Source organism: Acomys russatus, chromosome 7, assembly GCF_903995435.1.
Source record: "Acomys russatus chromosome 7, mAcoRus1.1, whole genome shotgun sequence".
NCBI classification, from domain to species: Eukaryota; Metazoa; Chordata; class Mammalia; order Rodentia; family Muridae; genus Acomys; species Acomys russatus.
Window position 1 is genome coordinate 22,208,070 of NC_067143.1, and position 23,491 is coordinate 22,231,560.

General features: G+C 44.8%; 1 protein-coding gene across 1 annotated transcript in view; it reads left to right on the top strand.

Moving 5' to 3' along the window:
- Adamts17 (ADAM metallopeptidase with thrombospondin type 1 motif 17) overlaps positions 1 to 23,491 on the top strand; it is a 292,022-nt gene that overhangs the window by 123,340 nt on the left and 145,191 nt on the right. Inside the window, exon 8 of the mRNA XM_051148701.1 lies at positions 582 to 687. Coding sequence (XP_051004658.1) covers positions 582 to 687 — 106 coding nt within the window. The remainder of the gene's footprint in view (positions 1 to 581; positions 688 to 23,491) is intronic.

The following is a 23,491-nucleotide window of genomic DNA, read 5'->3' on the forward strand; positions in this document are numbered from 1 at the left end:
CCTTCTCCAGCAGCTGGCTTACTGATGCTCACCCAGCTCTCCTGCCCCTTCGCATGCTGCCTCTTGGGAACACCCCTGCTCAGTACTGCCCTTGTCCCTGAGGGTCAGGGCGACGGGGAGGCAAATGTACAAAACTTAAATACATCCTTCTCAAGGACATATAACTGCAAGAGAGACACCCTCCTGAAATTTTGCATGCTGCTCACATTGCTTTGCCGGTCTCGCTCTGAGCCCCAGGTGGCAAACCAGGTGATCTGGGGAAAGTCTCCCCCTTTTCCAAACTTGGTTTGGGTTTGTCTCTATTCTCAGTGATGAGAAGGGAATAAAGTGCTTTGGATAAGCCGCTCGGCGTGGTATCTGACCCATGTCAAGGGCTCGCTAGATGTTTGTGGTCACTGTTATTATTTGTCCTACACTAGCCAGGGTCAGGGAAGCTCCTCCAGGCTCGCAGGACCAGCCTGGGAGACCGCAGTGTCCCCATTTGCCCCTTTTCCAGATTGTTCGTGATTCAGACTGTGTGGATTTTCCTGGAGGTCAGGGCCTCCCCGTTCTGAAGGATGTACTTTGTGTCTCTGCTGCAGGAATTGCTTACTTAGGAGGCATGTGCAGTGCTAAGCGGAAATGTGTGCTTGCCGAAGACAATGGTCTCAATTTGGCCTTTACCATCGCACATGAGCTGGGCCACAAGTAAGTACCAGACCCCGGCCTTCTGCCTTCTCCCTTCTCCTGCAGACACACTTCCCACTTGAATTCCTGGAGCCGTGAGGCACAGAAGCTCTGTGCCCCCACTGCTTCTGTAATAAAAAGAGCTGCTTTGCAGAGCGACAGTATGGCAATGTTAATGTGACATTTATGTGTCCTCAGCGCCAGCAGTGAGGTCTTCCTGGGCGCCTTGGTTACTCAGACTACTTTTCCTAGCGCTGCAGAGTCCTCTAATGCACTCTAGCAAAAATGGTTGAATTTATCTTTGGAGTATCTGCTTTATATTTTCTTTTCAGTGCCGTCAAAAGGCCCAACTTTCAGAATGTAGAATGCAATGTCTCGGTTTGTTTCGGAAGAATCAGCAGCAGCTACCTTGGCACATGGAAAGTCTCTCCTTTCATATGAACTAACTCTTAAATCACTAGAGCCCAAAGGTGCCTTCAGGAGACTCCGGGGGAAGCCTCCTGCATTTTCACTGGAGGAAACTGGGTGTTAGAAGGGTTGCAGTCACCTGCAGGAAGCCCTAGGGGCAGATAGCCAGCCTATTCTACAAATGTGGCCTCAGAGTTCAGCCTTTCTGCTAGAAAGGATGTCTGTTTTATGTTTCTCTGAAGGGGAAAACTGTGATATGACTGTGTAAGAACGTTAAAAAAAAATAAATAAATAAACTGAGGAAACCTGAGCATGCAGACCAGTGGGAAATTTTATATTGGATTGTATAGAACATAAATGGAAATCTAGTCCCGGGGAAATGGTCGTAAATGTTTTCTAATGATCTCCACAGGAAGGGGCCTGGCCCTTAACTGTTAATGGCCAGTTGTTGCGAGAGGAAAGCCAGTGTATACAAGGGATGGAAAAGCAATTGTTTTCCTAAGGCGATAGCGATAGCTCAGGCCTTTGTTCCTTTTTTGTTCTGCTTATCTGGTACCATTTGTAGGAGGTTTGGACTTGCTGGGTACCATGAAGGAGAACATATGACATACGACATACGGTGTGGATGTTGTGTGTGTAGCACACGGAACACAGTATTTATCGACCTGACTGTAACAGAGCCAGCTAAGCTTGGCCCTGACATACACCCTTGCTTCATGCCGTGCTGCTTCTTGACTGCCTGTGGCAACACTTGGCCCACATTATTATTTTTTTTTTTTCATTGCATTTATATCACTGCTTTCCAGTGGTTAAAACTTGGTGCCCAAGTGACTCACTAGGGTCAGGGGACATGGGGCGGGCATTGATCACTATGGCCTTGGAGGGCATTTCTGGCTGTTAAAGAACCAGCCTATCTCAGTACCTGGGAGTGAACTCTAATTACCTACAAAAACAAACACTATGGTGGCTCAAAGCCAATGAGCCATTGGACAGTAGTTAAGAACATGTATTGTTCTTTGCAGAGGATCCAGGTTCAATCTGGCTGCTCCCAACCATAGCCACCTATATGGATGTGATGTGCAGAGACTCACACTGGCACCCATATATATACATACACACATAAATAAAAAATGATACAAAAAAAGATGATTTGAGCTACTGGTCTATGACTTGCAGTGACCTGTGGCAGCACCCAGAACCATGGTCTGTCCAAGGCTGGGGCACACATATGCTGCGTCAAGGTATTTCTTCCTTGAGTATGAGAGCACAGAGACCTTTTTCTCTTGATAACTTGTTGAGTCAAACACTGTCTGCTTTACCACAGGGAGTCTGCAGAGACGAATGGCTAGACTCAAGTCTACCTCAGTGCCCTTTAGCTATATAGACTGTACAGTTTCTTGGAGAATTCTTTATGGCTTGCTACTGAACTCTAATTACCTACAAAAACAAACACTATTGTGAGTCGAAGCCAATAAACCCTGCCAGCATTAGGCCTCCTCCTAGCCTAGTGGCTACAATTTTCCCAAGGAAGTCTGTTGTCTGAGTAGTGTCTTTGTTGGGAAATAGCAACCCTCCTCACCTCCAACCCTCACCCACCAAGCCACATAATCCCTCTCTGAAATCCCCTAGTCACCTTAGTTCAGGATGGTCAGGGGTATGGGGTCGGGGGGCCGGGGCTGTGCATGCAGACTGCTTAGAGAAAGGAAGGCCTGCTCTCCCAGCAAAGCCAAAGGCCAACCTGCTTCAGATATGTAAAACCCCAAAATGGATAGAGTGGGCAGTCCAACTCTGTCCTTTCACTTATGTTGGGAATGGTCCCCAGGTCACTGATGCACTAGTCCCTGGTGACCTGGTACTAATAAGGAGAGGTCCTAGTGCATGGCTTGAGCCTTTATTATTTATTATTTATTATTATTATTGATTTATTGAGATTACATCTCAATTGTTATCCCATCCCTTGTATCCTCCCATTCTTCCCTGATCCCCGCTTTCACCCTATTCCCCTCCTCAAGGTCTGTGGCCTAGGGGGACCTCCTCCCCTACTATACGGTCACAGGCTATCGAGTCTCATCTTGGCAGCCTGCTTATTCTTTCTCTGAGTGCCACCAGGCCTCCTCATCAAGGGGAAGTGGTCAAATATGGGGCACCAGAGTTCATGTCAGAGTCAGTCCTCGCTCTCCACACAACTGTGGAGAATGTCCTGTCCATTGGCTAGATCTGAGTAGAAGTTTGACGTTTACTGCTTGTATTGTCCTTGGTTGGTGCAGTAGTTTGAGCAGACCCCCCTGGGCCCCAATCTAGCCATCATGATGTTCTTCTTGTAGGTTTCTAGGACCCTCTGGATCCTTCTATTTCCCTACTCTCCTATATTTCTCTTACCTAGAGTCCCAGTAGGATGTCCTCACATCTATCCCAATCTCCTGGTAAGTGAAGACTTTCATGTGACATGCCTTTTGGGCTAGTGTCCAATTATGAGTGAGTATATACCATGTGAGTCTTTCTGCTTCTGGGTTAACTAACTCAGTATGATCATTTCTAGTTCCATCCATTTGTCCACAAATTTTGGGATTTCCTTCTTTTTAATAGCTAAGTAGTATTCATGGTGTAAATGTAACACAGTTTCTTTATCCATTCTTCAACTAAGGGACACTTAGACTGGCTATTATGAATAAGGCTGCTATGAACATGATTGAGCATATGTCCTTGTTGTTGGATTTTTTTCAAGTGGAACATCTTCTGGGTATATTCCAAGGAGTGGAATATCTGGGTCTTAAGGAAGCCCTATTGCCAGTTTTCTGAGAAAGTACCAGATAGATTTCCAAAGTGGTTGCACAAGTCTGCATTCCCACCAGCAATGAAGGAGTGTTCCTTTCTCTCTACATCCTCGCCAGCATGTGGTGTCACTTGAATTTTTCATCTTATTCATTCTGATGGGTGTAAGATGGAATCTCAGAGTCCTTCTGATTTGCATTTCTTTGATGACTAAAGACGTTGAGCATTTCTTTAAGTGTTTCTCAGCCATTTGATATTCTCTGTTGAGAATTCTCTGTTTAGTTCTGAGCCCCATTTCTTAATTGGGTTATTTGGTTTGGTGGTGTTTAATTTCTTGAGTTCTTTATATATTTTGGATATTAGACCTTTGTTAGATGAAGGGTTGGTGAAGATCTTTTCCCAGTCTATAGGCTGTCACTTTGTTCTGTTGACAGTGTCTTCTCCCTTACAGAAGCTTCTCAGCCTCATGAAGTCCCATTTATTAATTGTTGACCGTAAGGCCTGGGCTGTTGGTATTCTGTTCAGGAAGTTGTCTCCTGTGCCAATGTGCTCCAGGCTCTTCCCCACTTTTTCTTCTAACCAATTTACTGTCTCTGGTTTTATGTTGAGGTCTTTAATCCACTTGGAAATGAGTTTTGTGCATGGTGATAAATATGGGTCTAATTGCATTTTTCTATATGTAGATATCCAGTTAGACCAGCACCATTTGTTGAAGATGCTATCCTTTTTCCATTGAATCGGTTTGGCTTCTTTGTCAAATATCAAGTGACCATAAGTGTATGGATTCATTTCATAGAATCAACAAATACAAGCAGTCTTCAATTCTATTCCATTGATCAACCATCCTATTGCTATGCCAGTACCATGCTGTTTTAATTAATGTTGTTCTATAGTACAGCTTGAGATCAGGTATGGAGATTCCTCCAGAGGATCTTTTATTGTATAGGATTGTTTTAGCTATTCTGGGTTTTTTTGTCTTTCCATATGAAGTTGAGAATTGATCTTTCAATGTCTTTAAAAATTGTGTGGGTATTTTGATAGGGATTACATTGAATCTGTAAATTGCTTTTGGTAAGATGACCATTTTTACTATGTTCAGTGAACAAGGGAGATCTTTCCATCTTCTGATGTCATTTTCAATCTTTCTTCAGAGATTTGAAGTTTTTTTCAAACAAGTCCTTCACTTGCTTGGTTAGAGTTACTCCTAGATATTTTATATTTCTTGTGGCTATCATGAAGGGTGTAGTTTTCCTAATTTCTTCCTCTGTGTTATTGTCATTTGTATATATGAAGGCTACTGGGTTTTTTTTTTTTAAGTTAATTCTGTATCCAGCCATTTTGCTGAAGGTGTTTATCAGCTGTAGGAGTTCTCTGGTGGAGTTTTGGGGGTCATTTATGTACACTATCATGTCATCTGCAAATAGGGATAGTTTGACTTCCTCCTTTCCCATTTAGATCCCCTTAATCTCCTTGTGTTGTCTTATTGCTCTGGCTTGAACTTCAAGAACTGTATTGAAGAGATATGGAGAAAGTGGGTAGCCTTGCCTGGCCCCGGTTTTAGAGGAATTAATTTCCTTGGGTATCTCTCCATTTGATTTGATGTTGGCTACTGGCTTGCTGTATATAGCCTTTATTATGTTTATGTATGTGCCTTGTATTCCCGATCTCTCCAAAACTTTAAACATGAATGGGTGTTGGATTTTGTTAAGTGCTTTTTCTGCATCTATGGAGATGATCATATGATTGTATTTCTTTCAGTTTTGTTTATATGGTGGATTGCATTGATGGATTTCCATATATTGAACCATCCCTTCATGCCTAGAATGAAGCCTACCTGGTCATGGTGAATGATATATTTGATATGTTCTTTTATTTGGTTTGTGAGTATTTTATTGAGTATTTTTGCATCAGTGTTCATAAGAGAAATTGGTCTGAAATTCTCCTTTTTTGTTGGGTCTTTGTGGGGTTTAGGTATCAATGTGGCTGTGGCCTCACAGAATGAATTTGGTAATGTTCCACCCATTTATATCTTTTGGAGTAGCTTGAAGAGTATCAGTATTAGCTCTTCTTTGAAGGTCTGGTAGAATTCTGTGCTGAAACCACCTGGCCCTGGGCTTTTTTTTTTTTTTTTTTGGTTGGGAGACTGTTAATGCTTCTATTTCTGTAGGAGAAATAGGACTATTTAATTTGTTTATCTGATCTTGATTCAGTTTTGGCAAGTGGAATCGATCAAGAAAATTGATCATTTCTCATAGATTTTCAAATTTTGTGGCTTATATGCCATTAAAGTAGGATCTTATGATTCTTTGTCTTTCTTCAGTGTCTGTTGTTATGTTTCCCTTTTTGTTTCTGATTTTCTTGATTTGGATAGTGTCTCTCTGCCTTTTAGTTACTTTGGCTAATGGTTTTTTTATCTTGTTGTTTCTCAAAGAACCAGATCCTGGTTTTGTTGATTCTATGAATTGTTCTCTTTGTTTCTAATTTATTGATTTCAGCACTGAGTTTGATTATTTCCAGACGTCTACCCATCTTGGGTGTTTCTGCTTCTTTTTTTTCCTGGGCTTCCAGATGTGTCATAGAGTTGCTTATATGGGATGTTTCCAATTTCTTTATAAAGGCACTTAGTGCTATGAGTTTTCCTCTTAGCACCGCTTTCAATGTGTCCCACGGATTTTAGTATGCTGTTCTTTCATTTTCATTGAATTTGAGGAAGTCCTTAATTTCTTTCTTTATTTCTTCCCTGACCCAGGTGTCATTAAGTAGAGAGTTGTTCAGTGTCCATGTGTGTGTAGGCTTTTTGATATTTCTGTTGTTGTTGACATCCAGCTTTAGATCTGATAGGCTACAAGGTACTATTTCAACCTCCTTGAATCTGCTGAGGCTTGCTTTGTGAGCTACTATATGATCAGCTTTGAAGAAGGTTCCATGGGGTGCTGAGAAGAAGGTATAATCCTTTGTGTTTGGGTGAAAAGTTCTGTAGATATCTGTTAAATCCACTTGATTTATAATGTTGGTTAGTGTTCTTATTTCTTGGTTTAGTTTCTGTTTCGCTGACCTATCCTTTGGTGGTAGTGGGGTGTTAAAGTCTCCCACTATTCATGTGTGAAGATTGATGTGTGGTTTAAGCTTTGTTAATAGTTTGTTTACAAATGTGGGTGCCCTTGTATTGGGAGTGTAGGTGTTTAGAATTGTGATGTCCTCTTGGTTGACTCTACCTTTGATGAGTATGAAGTGACCATCTTCATCTCTTTTGATTAATTTTGGGTGGAAGTCTATTTTATTAGATATTAAAATGGCTGTACCAGCTTGTTTCTTGTGTTCATTTGCCTAGAATACCTTTTTCCAGCCTTTTACCCTGAGGCAATGTCTATCCTTGTGGCTGAGATGCATTTTTTGAATGCAGAAGAATGTTGGGTCTTGTTTATGCATTCATTCAGTTAGTCTGTGCTTTTTTATTGGAGAATTGAGACCATTAATGATGAGGGATATTAATGACCAGTGATGGGTTAGTCCCTTGTTTTTGATGTTGGTTGCAGTAGAGTGTTTTTCTCTTGCCGCTTTTAATATTTTTTCCTTTGTTCTGTATATTTTGTGTTTTTATTATTATGTGGCGGGAAGATTTTCTTTTCTGGTCTATCCTACTTGGTGTTCTGTAGGCCTCTTGTATGTTTATATGCGTCTTCTTATTTAAATTGGGCAAGAGAAAAAGGCCAAGTAACATATAATGGCAATCCTATCAGAATTATACCCGACTTCTCAGCAGAGACCATAAAAGCCAGAAGGGCTTGGACAGAGGTCCTGCAAACCCTAAGAGACCACAGATGCCAGGCCAGACTACTATACCCAGCGAAACTATCAATGACCATTGATGGAGAAAACAAGATATTCCATGACAAAACCAAATTTATACAGTACCTATCCACAAACCTGGCCTTACAGAAGCTACTAGAAGGAAACCAAAGTGACAAGCTACAAACCAAAATTACAGGGGAAATGCATAAGTACACTGTCGTAAAAGCATAACCATACAAACACTCTATGAAGTATAGGAGCTTTGTTAGGTGAGCCTCAGATGGACTGGGGTGAATCAATGTCTGCTGGCAATCCTGCCCAAACCCTGCATCCTCCTCAACACAGGGGATGTGCAGACTCATGAGACCAGGGTGATCCTTGGGGTGAATGTCTCCTTGGCCCAGTAGCCATGCTTCACCGCAGGTCAACTGAACCACTTGTCCTGGGGAGAAGTCTTAGCAAGGATCTCCAAAAGACTCACTGCATCCAGGGTGAGACCACGGGAGATGGCATCACACAGCGTCCACTGATGCTCTCTCTAGCACCAAGAACCTTCTTGCTTCTGTGTCTTGCCCCTACATCTCTGTTTTCCTGAGGGTCCTTCTTAGTTGAGCCTCAGTGGTACTGAAAACTGTTTCGGTTTCCTGGACCCTGTCCCCTGAATTTGCATGCTTTTTCTCTGCTGAGTCAACCAGCCAGTCACGCTGTAAGCAGGTATAGTCTCAAATATCTTCAACTGTCACCACCTAGGACACCGTAGTTAAGTGTACAGCACAGAGCCTAAAATCACCTGTGATGGGATGTTGGAGAAGGGTGGGGCTGACTGGCAGAGAGGCCTGGCAATGGAAGTGTGCAGCGGCACAGTGTCATATCAAGTGCACTGATAAGGAACTATGCTGGGCCATCTAGTTGTCACACAGGCACCTGTAGACATACAGACATTATATACAGATACAGTCAAACTACCTGGGTACAAGTGGAGGGACAGATCTGTACAACACCCTGCCACCCTTGGGCCATCTCCCTTCTTCTACAAGCACTGGTCTGGTGGGACTAGACTGTGTGGAAACTTGAACAGAGCCAGAGACACTACAGGACCCACGGATTTAGAAGATCACATGATCACATGGTACCTCAGAACTGGACCCTCTTCACCCTGGATGTTTCCTTTCAGAATGTGATGTTACAGGGGTGACCTGAGGACCACAGGTGTCAGAAGGCGATGCAGCTGACCGTGTGTGTGTGTACTTAGTCAAGGACTCCTTGATTGCTGCGCTACTCAAAACACAAGAGATCCAATCCCCGGGACACACAGCCGATGGGAAGTAGGCGGAAGCAGGTCTGGGGAGTGGGGGGAAGGAGAGGGGGGAAATGTTCTCATAACTGGAGTCGACACAGTTCAAATGAAAAGGAATTGTCTTGGCCCCAGAACAGGAAGGAAAGCAAACCGTAATCCAGATGTGGGAGGCGTGGAAGCTCGTCTGTAATTTGTATTAAGGAAGAAAACTGCCTGGTACAGTGTGAGGAATGCCGAGGGGACGCAGGACAGTTCCGGGCTGACGGGTCACCTGCTAGCAGCCTGTGAAGTGTGCTTGGCTTGTGTGCTCCACCTGGTAGGTGGCGGGCACAGCACGCTGGCCGTTGGGCTAGCTTTATAAGGCAGACACTACAGGGACTTTCTGGAAATGTCACAACTGTTTAGACATCTTGGGAGGGGGTGCTTTTCTTCTAGATAGAATTAGGATGGTTGCTCCACTCATAGCCGGGCCTTCTTGAGAGCTAAGAAGGGGGATCTTCTCCTAATGAGGGCATGGTGTCTTGGGTCTGGTTGTGACATAAGGTTTTCTGGCATCTTCTTCGCTGGTCCTCTGATACCCTCCCCAACTTCTAGTCAGTTTCCATAGTCCCTGCGATGTTATTGTTCCATCCTTGCTTACTAAAGGTCATCGTAGTAGTAGCTACATGCAAGGGCTTAGGTTTCCCTTGGAGGGGGGGCAGTCTCAGAGAGATTTGGGGTAGTATTTTCTTTCTCTTACCCCCTTCTCCATCAAAATCAGTGCCTTGTTATCCGAGTTCAGCTAGGTACATGACATGCTGGCCTCATTTCCTTTTCTGTATTTTCATTGATGTATTTATCCATGTTTCAAACTTTGCTACTTGGTATCTCAAAGCTTGCCCTGTAAATCAACCTGCCCTGACTTCTCTGGCATTTCAGCAGAGCTAGAAAGCTCAGGTGTCTCGCGGGTTCTCAGTATAGCTGATCCTGAAATGTCACCCATGTTTCTCCTTTCTGCTCCTCCCCTCCTCTAAGAGTCCTTGAATGCATCTCATGATGGGAGTTTTGGGTGGAATTGCTGCCATGGTCAGAGCATCAACAATACTTCTACAGGTAGCCTCCCTTTAAGCACCATTTCCTTGGTCACAGCACAGTTGGCCAGTGATAGCAACCAGTGAGTGGATCCTGAGAGGGAAGGGAGTTAGGAACAGCGGGAGTAAGAGAGGCCTTCTGGCAGCTCTGATCATGACAATAACAGACTCCTAGGAGGCAGCTATAAAGAGACATCTTGTTTAATGGGGGGCTACTTAAACCTCTGGGGGGGTGGAGATGGGCTTTTGGGGTGAGTGTACATCACTGGCCCAGGCCAGGGCACTGGGGATGGCTCATTTGCATAAGGAGGAATTCCAGGTGCTGCCAGACATGACCTTATAAAGGGAGAGGCCATTTAAACCTGGCTACTGGGCTATGTGTCCTCCTGGGGGTGTGTGTCAAAGGTAGGGGCACAGGCCTATGGGTGCAGGGCTACTTGTACTGGGGCATGCAGGCCCCCGGCAGGAGGGGAGGGATCTGTCCTACTCTAGCTGATCTCACGATGGTATTTCCATGGTTTGGATACTTCTCTATCCCACTTTTGTTCTGGGCCAGCTTCCCCCAGTCCTATGGCTCCCCCCACAGTGGCCTTCCTAATCCCCAGCTCCATCCCTCCTCACCCAGCATTCAAGGCTCCAGAGACACTACAGTGCTTCCTGTGCCATCTCAATGTGTAAGTTACAGGCCTGTATGAGGAGAAGACACTTCTAGTCCCTGGGAAACCCAGAGGCCCATCCTTGAAAGGACTTCAACCATGGCATTGCTCAGTGTGCCCAGGCTAGGTCTGACACCTTGCTCCAGATAGAGGAACAAAGCACTAGAAAGCCACTCTAAGATCCCATCGTCAAGCCACTAGCTGGGAAGAGCCTCCCCTTACCCAGACTGTCAGTTCTGTAATAAGCCTGTGAGCTTCTGTATTGGTACCAGTCTTTTCCCCGAAACTGATGTGTGTGTAGTTCTCTGCTGGATTACCATACCCAAAACAAAGCCATCCAAGATGGCACTGTGCACAGATGGGAGGAGGGTTGAATTTGACAGAGGAGCCCCATCTGAAATCCCCTCATTGCTCCCTTCCATTAAAGACCCTGCCCGGAATGAGATGAGATCCAATTTTCTCATTAGATTGCCAAGGTTTCTGGCAGGTTCAACCCAGTGGCTTTTCTCCTTCTTCCTGGAGCAAGACAGGGCCTCTGAAGTCACCTTAGCCTCATCTTCTAGGTGGCAAGGCCTTTCCCCTCCCACAGCTACAAGTGGTTGAGTGGCGACTTGGGTCAGAGCCTAGGCTGCAGCACACCATGTTCTCCACACACAGACAGAAACTGGGCTATAGCCCCGTGAAATATCTACCGTGGTTATATATATCCACCTGCCTTTACTTAGAACTGTGGCTCTCAACCTGTGGGTTGTTGACCCCTTTGAGGTCGCATATCAAATGTCCTGCATATCAAATATTTACATTATGATTCATAAGAGTAGAAAAATAATAATTATGATGTAGCAATGAAATAACTTTATGGTTGGGGATCACCGCAAGGTGAGGAGCTGCATTAAAGGGTCATAGCATCAGGAATGTTAAGAACAACTGACTTAGAAGGTCACCCTCCCACGTGGCTAGGCTTTTGGGGTCTATAGAAGGGGTGTGTCTGCTCTTTAAAAAGGGTTGGACCCTCTCTTGCTACTGGAGTCCTCGTGCATCAAATGCCTCCTACTGGTGGGAAGTTCTAAACTGAATACACACAGACACCTGCAGATGCTGACCCGGGGGTCTTGCTGCCAGCCTGGGCATTGGCATAGTCTCCAGAAGGGCCCTTTCAGCGTCTTCTGTCTGACACGCATAGGACGTATCCACACCTTGCATGCAGCTGCTGATGACTTGATCACGTGGCAGAAAGGCCCAGTTGAAGGACTCAGAGTTTGGGGGAGAGCTGTGGGATCACACACTTAGTTGCTGAAACCCCAGCAGGATGTGGAAGTTGCCAGGGACCAGCACACGAATATAAGAGTGGTCTCTTAGGGAATAATAACCATAAGCGGGTGGATATGAATGAGGGAGGCTGTCATTCTCTTCAAGTCACTGGAAGCATTAAGCTTCAAGATTTCATCTCATTTTCATGTAGCCACAGCCATGAGGTGTTCAGAAGGGGCTTGTGCCAAACAGACCTTTGTGATTCTCTGAGATAACCATTAAGGGCAAGAGGGGATGACAATAATGTACATCAGTAACTTTGAACCAAGTTGGGAAACGACAAGGTCCCTGGTAATGCCAGAACTGAGAGGCAAGGCAGGCAGCTGAGGCAAGAAACAGAGCCCCGTGGTCTTGGGATGCGTGACCTCAGGAGCCTGACTCCTCTCCTGTGCCTCACTGTGACTTCCTCGGCTGACAACTGAATGGATTGTTGAAGAGAACAAGGAAGAGACATCACAGTGGTCTTCAGAAGTCACATCACACTTGCCCCCACTGTCTCCACATCCAGGATGTGACAAACCCAGCAGGACCCCTGCTCTGGGGACCAGAGGACCACTGGATGACCTAAAGTCTCATATTGTTTGGTCTCTGCTCTAAGGAGCTTTCACCAGTACCACGCCTCCAGACAGAAGCAGTGAGTGATGGTCGCATAACTGACCCCAAGTGAGCCTACAGCTGTCGGCATTTGGGGGCTCTTTTCTGGAGGGAAGAGGGATACTCAAGACTCAAGATCAAATTGAGAAGGCTCAGCGGGTTCCTGAAACTTGTAAGATTCAGAGAGGGGCAAAAGTTACAAAACCTGGGAATCCTTTTTCGTGTGTGTGTGTGTGTGTGTGTGTGTGTGTGTGTGTGTGTGTGTGTGTGTGTACATGTGCAATGAACAGTTGCTTTGGAGGAGATACCTACATGTTGTGCAGAGCGCTCCAGGGAAGCAGCAGAGTCATCGTCCATGCTGGGTGGTCTTTCAGAGACACCGCTGCTTCTCTGAGCAATCCCCCATTGGTGCTCCTGTAAGTAGCCCCCAAAAAACCCATTAGTTGACTCAGCTAGACTTGGGGAGGATCATTTCTTTAGTCCACCATTGGGGGCTCCTCTAGGGTAAGAAAAATGTGTGTTTGTATCTCTCTAAGACAAGCCATCCAACACAACCCTAACCCAAAATCTGTTTAACTGTTTATTTAATTGAAGCACAAGCCGGAAACTCAGACAGCAGTTCTTAAACTCAGACATTCTAGCACAATAAGATGCATACACACTGAGGAAGGGTGATAGGAAAGTGTTATGCATCTCTGTTTTCTGTAGTTAGACCATCGTGTTTCTAGAAGAGCAGAAAATGGTTATAGACGTAAAAGCACTGCAGCTGATAGTGTACCAAGTGTGCCTGAGATGTTTCAGGTGATGTCATTGGTACTGCAATGAAGGGAAGGGATGGGTGTGCTGCAAAGGGCAGTGCTGCACATTCAGAGCAGTGAAGTCATATGAAACAGCAGGGGTACCTACTGCTGGAACCACTTCCACTTTGTTACATGTTTGATTTGGGAGGGTTAAATTTTGGTGTGTGTGTGTGTGTGTGTGTGTGTTCAGGAAACTGTCCCTGGTGCCATATTTCATGTCCTGCCTTCCATTCTGTTACGTGGCACTGCATAGGATCAATCACAGCCTACAGTTTAAGAACTTTGGAGGTTTAAAAGAAACTAAATAGAAGGGCACTAGTTAGCAAAATACTTGTTTTCTCCAAGCTTCTATGAAACTTTCAGCCAGATAAGCTTTATCCTGGTCATACAATAAGCCAGAACAAGTCTTAGGAGTTGGGACCATGCAAAATGTATTCTATGGGGGAAATGGAATCGAACCATACATCAGTAACAAAAACAATGGAAACAAAAACAAGAGAAATGCCTCCAAACACTAAGAAATTGTTTATAATATGTTATTTAACCATTAACTGGTTGAAGTCAAAAGCAGAATTGGGGCCCTAGAAGGTAATTCAGTTGGCACAGTTTTGCTTTGCAAGTATAAGCACCTGAGTTGGATCCCTACAACCCACATTAAAAAAAAATCCAGGCATGGTGGCTAGCTCTATGATCCCAGTGCTCAGGATGTGGAGACAGACAGATCTCTGGGGCATTCTAGCCTGCCCAGTAAGCCTAGCCCACTCAGGCGCTCCAGGCTAATGAGAGACAGTGTCTCAAACAAACAAAATAAGAATAAAAATAAATAATTTTAAAGGTAGACAATACCTGAGGAATTATTTACAAGAGTAGCTTGTCGTCTGGCCTCGACATGGCACACGTACACTTGTGCCTGTATAATCAACTGCACACACGTGTGCATGTGCACACACACATAAAACCAGAAGTAAACAGAAATGAAAGCACAATTCATGAGCATGAATGGGATGTAGCTCAGGCCAAGGGTTTATTGTACTAGGAGCTTAATTGGAAAAGAAAGAAATTCACCCATCAGTGTTCTCACAGAACTGGCAGGACAGAAACATACAAAGTAAGTAACAATAATGAGTAGAACTCAATGATGTTGACAACAGAAAAACAATAGAGAGAATTAATGAGAAAAATGTTCTCCAAAATAAAGCAACAAAATTGCTAAGGCTGCAGGAAGATTGACAACGCTAAAGAGGAGAGACACATCATCAACGTCAGTCATGAAGCAGGGCATCACAAGTCCCACAGCCATTAAAGGGATCATAACTGGGCAACTGAAAAGGAATAGAGAACTGTCTTGGCAGATATAAACTAATAGAACTCAGTAAGAACAAATAATCTAAATAGCCATGTGTCTACTAAAGAAATGATTTCCATTGATAACCCACTGAGACCCATTAGTGCGGTCTGTCATGTGCGTGGGAACTGGCCATTGACGGAAGAATGGGGGACCTGCTAGTATCTTCAGTAAAGGATGATTCTCCCTCCCCTAGCAACTGTCCATTGCCAATAGGCCTCAGTACGGGGTGGAGCCTGAGGAGCATCCACTCCATCTGTGCTTGCTTTGGCTGGCTTGATCTTGTGTAGGTCTTGTGCTGGTCACAGAGCAGATGTGAATTCATGAGCATAATAGCCATGTCGTGTCTGGAAGACAACACCCCACAGCATGCTTCCTAGGCCCTGTCTCTTACATGCTTTCTGCTTCCTTCCCAATGATTGTTCCTTGAGCCTTGGTGTGTGTCGGGGTGTGTGTGTGTGTGTGTGTGTGTGTGCACGTGAGCGTGCGTGCGTGCGCGCATGCGCATCTAAAGCAGAAATCCCATTTAGGGCTAAGCTCTCAACCTTTTATTCTTGGCACTGTGAAGAGTTAGGAATCTCTACACTGACTGCAGCCCCCTGCAAAAACCAAAGACATGATATTGCAAGCTTGGCACAATAGGAGAATATAGGGATGGGGAAGAGGATATAATGTGTCGATTTGATCATATGTCAGTGTGCATGTGTGTATCTCAAAAATAATTTTTAAAATGTTTTGAATTTGTAATTACAGTTGTGCTTAACATGATCTAAACCATATACAATGATTACATCAAAATATGCAGTTACCTCATTAATATATTCATTTTAAATCTGGACTTATTTTTAGACTTTACTTCATGTATGTGTGCATGGGCATGTGGTACAATGCACATGGGGAGGGCAGAGGACAGCTTTTAGGAGTCAGTTCTTGCCTTCCACCTGGTTGATGGAGAATCCCTCTTCTTTCTCTTGCTATGTAGCTGATTTCAGGCTAGGGATCCTGTGAGCTGTTGGCTGGTTCTCCTGTCTCCATCTTCCATCTCAGAGTAGAAATGCTGGGATCATAGATGTAAGCCACAACATGCAGCTCTTTGTGTGGGGTCCAAAGGTTGTCAAGTTTGCGTGGCTAGTGCTTTAGGCACTGAGCCATCTCTCTGGCCCCCGGACAGTTTTTATGCATCAGTCTAAAAAGTTTAAGCTAAGTCTTGAAAACTTAAACTAAAACTACATCTTCAGGCCAAGATGACTTCACTGAAGATTTTTTTATACCAAACACTCAAAAGAATAATTATCAATTTTTATATACTGTCTTACAGTAAACAGAAAGGGAAGAAACATTTCCCAATTAAATCTAAGAAGCCAGTATTACTGTGATACCAAAACATACAAAAGTATAGCTCAGTTCCTTTCAAGAGAATTTTAGAAAATTCCAAGTGTGTGTGTGTGTGTGTGTGTGTGTGTGTGTGTGTGAAAGAGAGAGAGAGAGAGAGAGAGAGAGAGAGAGAGAGAGAGAGAGAGAGAGAGAGAGAATGAATGTGATATCGAAATACACACAAAAGTATAGCCCAGATTCTTTGAATAGAATTTTAGAGAATTCCAAGTGTGTGTGTGTAAGAGAGAATGAACAAGTGAACAAGTAAGTGTGAATGAATGAGTGAGTGAATGAGGTGAATGAGTGAGTGAATGAGGTGAATGAATGAATGAGGTGAGTGAGCAAGTGAATGAATGAATGAAAAATGTAAAGCCATGACCAAGGAGATTAATTTCAGGTATTCAGGTTGGTTTAATTTCAGTTTGTCGAATTGTATACTATGTCAATAGCCTAATGAAGAAAAATCACATCAATTGATGTGGAAAAGTCTTTTGTCAACATATCTAACTTCTATTGTCTTCTGTTCATGATAACAACCTGCATCACTTGGGGACTCAAGAGAAGGTCCTCTGCTCTCCAAGAACATCAGCAAAACAGCCAAAATGAATACACTGAACAGTAAAGACTTATATTATCTTTATAAAATAATTTTAATTTATACATTCGCTTTACATCCCATTCATAGCCCCCTCCCTCCTCTCCTCCTTGTCCCACCCTCTTCTCCTCTTCCCTCTCTCCTTCTCAGAAAAGAAGAGTTCCACCACCACCAACCCACACGCCAGCATATCAAGTCAAATCAGGACTTTGCTTTTCCTCATCCACTGGGCCAGGCAAGACGGCCTGGTTAGGGTGAAGTGATCGGACGCAGGCAACAGAGTCCATTTCATAGACAGCACCTGCTCAGCTTATTAGGAGACCCACACTAAGATCAAACTGCCCATCGCTTACATGTATGTAGGAGGCCTAGGTCCACCTCTTTGGTTGGTAACCCCCGGGGGCCTAGGTTTATTGACTCTGTTGGTGTTCTTGTGGCATTCTTGTCTCCTTCAGGTCCTTCTATCCCCCTCCCTCCACAGCACTCCCTGATTTGATCAGCTGCTGCGTGGGGCCTCTCAGAGCATGCTTATGCTAGGCTCCTGTCTGTAAGCATAGCAGAGTATCCTTAGTGGCGTCAGGGGTTGGCTCTCTGAGACCCATGCGGTGGGCCTCAGGTTGGGCCAGGCATTGGTTGGTCACTCCCTCAGTCTCTGCTCTGTCTTGATCTCTGCACATCTCGTAGGCAGGGTAAATTTTGGGTCAAAGGTTTTGTAGGTGGATTGGTGTTCCCTTCCTACCACTGTAATTGCTGCCTGGCTAAAAGGTGGCTTCCTCAGTCCTCACGTCCCTGGCTGATAGGGGACTCAGCTGGAGACATTCCCATATCTTCCCTGTACCCTACCTGTCTCAGGTCTCTAGCTTGTCACAGCCATGCCCCTATTCTGTTTCCCTTTTCTCTCCAGTCCCTCCTCTGACCTCCTCTCTCTGCTCTCTCCATATCTGACCCTCCCTCCTCCTTTCCCTCCCCTTCCCCTCCTACCCAGTTCCCTCTCTTCATCCACTTCTACTGTCTCCTTCCCTTAGGCCCTTCTTGTTACTTAGCTTCTTCTGGTCTGTGAATTTTCATATTGTTGTCCTGTAATGTATGGTTAATATCCACTTATAAGTGAGTCTTTCTAGGTCTGGGTTACTTCACTCAGGATGATCTTTTCTGGTTCCATTCATTTGCCTGTAAATTTCATGATTTCCTTGTGGTTTTTTTTTTTTTTAATTTTTAATTTTTAAAAATCTATTTACTTTATATCCCGATTGTAGCCCCCTCCTTTGTCTCCTCCATTCCCCCTCCCTTTTCCCCCCTTTCCCTAGTCCTCAAAAATGGGGAGCCCTCCTCCCCTACCATCTGACCTCAGCCTATCAAGTCTCACTAGGACTGCCTGCATCCTCCTCCTCTGTGGCCTGGCAAGGCAGGCCCACCAGGGGAAAGCAATCAATGAGTGGTCAACAGAGTCCATGTCAGAGACAGCCCCTGCTCCCCATATTAGGAGACCCACATGGAGACTGAGCTGCCTACCGACTACATCTGAGCATGGGGTCTAGGTCCCCTCCATGCATGGTCCTTGGCCGGTGCATCAGTTCCTGCAGGGCTCCCTGGGCCCAGATTTTTTGGCTCTGTTAGTCTCCTTGTGAAATTCCTGCTCTCTCTGGGTCCTTCTATCCCCCAACTATCCCATAAGTCTCCCTGCACTCTGCCCAAAGTTTGGCTGTGAGTCTCAGCTTCTTCATTGATCCCCTGCTGGGCAGAGTCTTTCAGAGAACATATATGGTAGGCGCCTGTCCTGTTCCCTCTCTTCAATCACTTCCGGTGTCTATTCTATTTGCCCTTCTGAATGAGAATTAAGCATCCTCCCTAGGGTCCTCCTTGTTATTTAGCTTCTTTAGGTCTGTGTATTGCAGTGCAGTTATCCTGTATTATATGGCTAATATTTGCTTGTGAGTGAGTACATACCATGTGTGTCTTTCTGGGTCTGGGTTACCTCACTCAGGATGATCTTTTCTAGTTCTATCCAGTTGCCTGAAAATTTCATGATTTCCTTGTCTTTGATAGCAGAGTAGTATTCCATTATGTAAATGTACCACAGTTTCTCTGTCCGTTCTTTGGCTGAGGGACATCTAGGTTGTTTCCAGCTATTACAAGTAAAGAAAGATGCTATGAACATAGTTGAGCAAATGTTTTTGTTGTGTAGTGGAGCATCTTTTGAGTATATGTCCAGGAGTGGTATAGCTGGGTCCTGAGGTAGCACTGTTTCCAATTTTCTGAGAAAACACCATATTGATTTCCAAAAATGGATGTACAAGTTTGCACTCTCGCCAACAATGGAGGAGTGTTCCCTTTCTCTACATCCTCACCATCATGGGCTGTCACTTGAGTTTCTGATCTTAGCCATTCTGACAGGTGTAAAGTGGAATCTCAGTCATTTTGACTTGCATTTTCCTGATGACTAAGGACAGATCTAAGATCAACAATTAATAAATGGGACTTCATGAAACTAAAAAGCTTCTGTAATGCAAGGATATCACTGTCAACAAAACAAAACAAAAGCTTACAGACTGGGGAAAGATCTTCACCAACCCTACATTCAAAAGAGGGCTAATATCCAAAATATGTAAGGGACTCAAGAAATTAAATGCCAACAAACTAAATAGCCGAGTTAAAAATGGGGTATGGAGCTAAACAGAGAATTCTCACCAGCAGACTCTTTAATGGCTGCGAGCACTTACAGACTTATCCTTTCTAATTTAAAAAGAACATACACATCTGAGAAGGCACATACATAATATCACAAGCTGATAAATAAACCTTCCATTCTTGAAGAGACACACTATGTTCTGGGATTGAAGACTTAAGAGCAAAGACGCCTGAGTTGATCTGTAGGTCCAGTGCTGCTCTTACCAAAATGTTAGCACATGTTTTAATCAGATATAAATAAATTGATTCTAAAACTCTCAAGGAAAACTATGGGTCCTAGAGTAGCCAAAACTACTTGAGGAAGCAAAGAATAGAAGGGAACAGGGCCCACTCCTGATTGTGACACTCTCTATAGCTGAGGCGTTCTCTGGAAGGAACACAAACAGTTTTGTGAGTAACATGGAACCCAGAAATAGATTCACACAAACATACCCAGTTTTCAACAGAAAGACAGAAGCAACTTAGTGCAGGCTGTCAAGTGAATAGCCTTTTTCATTCAGTAAATTGTTGCAAATATGGACGTCCATTGATGAAGTAAGAAGAACCTTGACCTAAATGTCATACTTACCCCCCCCCAAAAGAAACTTACCACAGAATTAATTATGAGCTTCCGTGCAAAATACTAAACTTCCATAAAATAAGGCACAGGAGGGAAGTCTGGATACTGTAGTTGGGCGAAGCATTCTTCAGCTTTCACGGAACGCCATCCAAACAAAAGAAAGTGTTGGAAGCCCCAGTGTTGAAAGCTCTGCTGTGTGAAAGGCCCTCTTAATGGCCTTTAAAGACATGTTAGAGGAAAGCCTACACGTTTCAGTGAAACTAAATTTCAGTAAACTGTAAACAATCCTGAGAACATGGTGAAAAGGCCCCAACAGGCGTTTCACAGGAGAGGACATGTGGGTAGAGAGTGAGTGCTTGAATGATTCCCCCATCACTAATGGGGAAACGCAGACTCAATCCACGACGCGTTATCACCACCCACTACTGGACGGCTATAGAGAAGGGTGACATCAAGTGCTAGCCGGCCTGCCAAAGAGCGAGTCCCTCTCACATCACAGTAGAGCTCCCTTACAGAACAGTTTGGAGATTTCTTTTAAAGCCAAAATGTCCCAAGCTCTCACGAGGAAGAAGTGAGAAAATCAGGAGTTCAAGGCCGTCTGCAGCTGCGTAGCGAGTTCAAGGTCAGCCTGGACTACATGAGGCCTGGTCACGGACCCTGGAGCTTCCCCAGTGGCCTCTTGGTCGCACTTCTGTACATTTACCCCAGAGAACTGGCGATACCTTCACGTAGGAACTGGCACGTGCAAGTGAACGCAGCTGTCTTCACAATTGCCCTCAAACTAAAACTACCTAACCCTCCAATGGGTTAGACTGTGGTTCATCCATTTCCTGGGCTATACTACCTAGCAATTAAAAGTGCATGAATTCTAGATACACAGGGCAACTTAACTGAACCTCAAATTATGCTGAATAAAAAAGCTCCCTTTCAGAGAAACATACAGTACATGACTCTATTCATGTAACCGCCGTACACTAGCATAACTGTAGAGCTAGAGACGGGATTGGCAGTTGCGAGGGTTGAAGGGCTAAGGGAGAGTGTGGGTGAGCCTGTGGGGGAGTTAGTTGGTGACAGTACACTTACGTTCTTCGGTTGTGGTAGTAATTTCCCGGGGATACGTGGGCTCAGGTTGTAGTCAGCTAGAGCCAGGCACCCAACAGAGTGCACGGCTTACTGGAAAGTGAACAGGTTTGGTGGGCTGTGCTGGTTTCAATCTTCAGATCTTCATGTGCTTATGCACGGTGTCACCAGGGAAGGAAGAACCTGCATGTGGCTTTCTTTTCAAATTCTGTTGAATTTATGAAAATAAGATGTATGAATACCCTTGTGGCCCCATTTGTGATCCAGGGATCATTGATGTGAGTGGCCGTCGTGATCGTTGCCATCCCGCCATCACAGTGGCAGTGAGACTTACATAACTTTTGCTCTGTGGCCTTCCAGTGGAAGCTCTTACCATCCACCATCATCATAGCCAGCCATCACTGGGTTCCCCATTCACTGCTGGGGTCTGGACTTCTCCCAGGGTGGACCTGGTGGCCACTGATGAATGGTCCTGGAAGTGTAGGAAGTAGGTTTCCTCATCCTCACGCAGTGGCACTTAGTTCCCTTTGGACAGGAGCCTAGATTGGCATAGACTTCTGGTTCATTGCCCAAAGCCTCCATGACTTTCTCCATAACAAGAGGGAATAGATTTGAAGGCGGAGAGGTGTGCGTTGCTGTTGGTTGTGTCCATGCTTCTGAGTAGGGTGCTCCTTTTGCAGTAGGAGGTTGTGGGGAGTGGACAGTGGACAGTGGACACTGGAAATCTTTCTAATGATGTTCTTTCCTGTGTCACATTTCTGCCCCCTCCTCCCGGAAGTGCTTCCAGCTATAGATGTACGTGCCGTGGTTATGGCGCCATAATACTGTTTGAAACCCAGAGCTTGTCCGTCAGGGGAGAAGGAAACAAGAACACGGGCCCAAGGCCTGCAGGACTCAGTCAGCCATTGACACACAGCAACACGGCTCATAAGAAATGCAGCATGGAAGGCCTTGCTGGACATACTGAGGGCTGTGCTTGGACCACAGCCTGATGGGAGGTGCTTGGCTCCTAGGGGTCGGTATTAATTAATGCCCTTCTCAAGGAATGATTCACTTGGGCCACGTGTAGCTGGCCTCGCTATATTCTGCATGTACCAATTTCTGTCTACTTTCACCCTGAGTTGAAGGCACTGGAACCCCAACAAGAGGAATCCTTCCTATCTTGGACTTCTTGGCTTCCAGAATGGTGAGCCAAAGTACACCTCTGTTCTTTAGTAAAGTAGCTAGTCTCAGTATCTAACAACAGAAAACCAAGACATTTAGGTTGATTTGGGAAGACGTTATAAGGAAGACATTACAACAGAGGAGGCCCATCCTTGTGTGAATCTGTTGGTTTTGTTTGGCCTCCTGACCTAGCAGCAGGGTCTACAAAACAAAGCACAAGGCAAGGCGCAGTCTAGCAGGTGGCTGTGCTATCTTTTTGGGTTCCTGGGTCAATCTCTTACATAACTTTATGTGTCCTGAAAAAGAAAAGCTTTGACTGCCAAAAAATAAAATAAAATAGATGTTTATATGCCCATGACATTGCCTGGAGCAAATCTGCCTTAGGAATGGAGGATAAAAGACAGAAGAGAAGCAAAGGAAATGTCCCCTCCCGAGGCACAATTCACAAAGACAGGTGTCACTCACAAGCTGAAGTCAGCATTGATGTGGCCCAAGGCTACTGATTCCGCAGGACCCAAAACCAAGTGACAAAAGCAACCAACATTCAGAAGTGACCAAGTGTCATTAGCTTACTCCTCAGGTTAGAATCTCCATCACATATCTTCTCATTGGTCCCCACCAGTCAGCCACTTCTCTGTCTCAGTTTCCCTAAGGGGTTGAAGCATTGGTTTAATTTCTTGAAGATTTTAACCCTTCTCTGGAGAACATCAAAGTGGAGAAGGGATAGTGGTTGTTGAGATGTGGTCCCTTCCCTGGCTTCAGTCAGGAACACCTCACTGACATTTTACCTGGGAGGAAGGAAAACCTTTTGGCTCTGTGAGTGAAGAGATGTGGCCAGAGATCAGGGCAAGCGGCCATTCCTTCAGAGCAGTGATCCTCTGCCTTGTCAGAGTTGCCAGACTTAGTAGTAACCCCCCCACCCCCATCAATCTACATGATCAGACATTTAAATCAAGGTTGTTTTGAAGAAAAGGACAGAGATGGTGCAGTACCCTGGGACATTGAGTCCTACCCCACCGCACAAGTAGAGCTGAGTCCCATGGGGGTCAGGTGCTGTGTAGCTTTAGGGTGAGGGAGCTCAACAGGCAGTAATGCTGTAACATGGGGGTGTCATCTCCTCTGCTGTTTTGGCTTGTTTTGGGAGCTGTGGGGCTTACTGGGACCTCCCTGCATCAACCCTGGGAGGCTTTTTGTCTGAAACACCTTCTCTATCTCTGATGAGACTTTGTGGGCAGGGTCTCTTTCCTGTTTTAATAACCCATTATCAACTACAAAGTTGCTGCTAGTAAAAATATCAATTATCGCTTATGCAAGACTTGG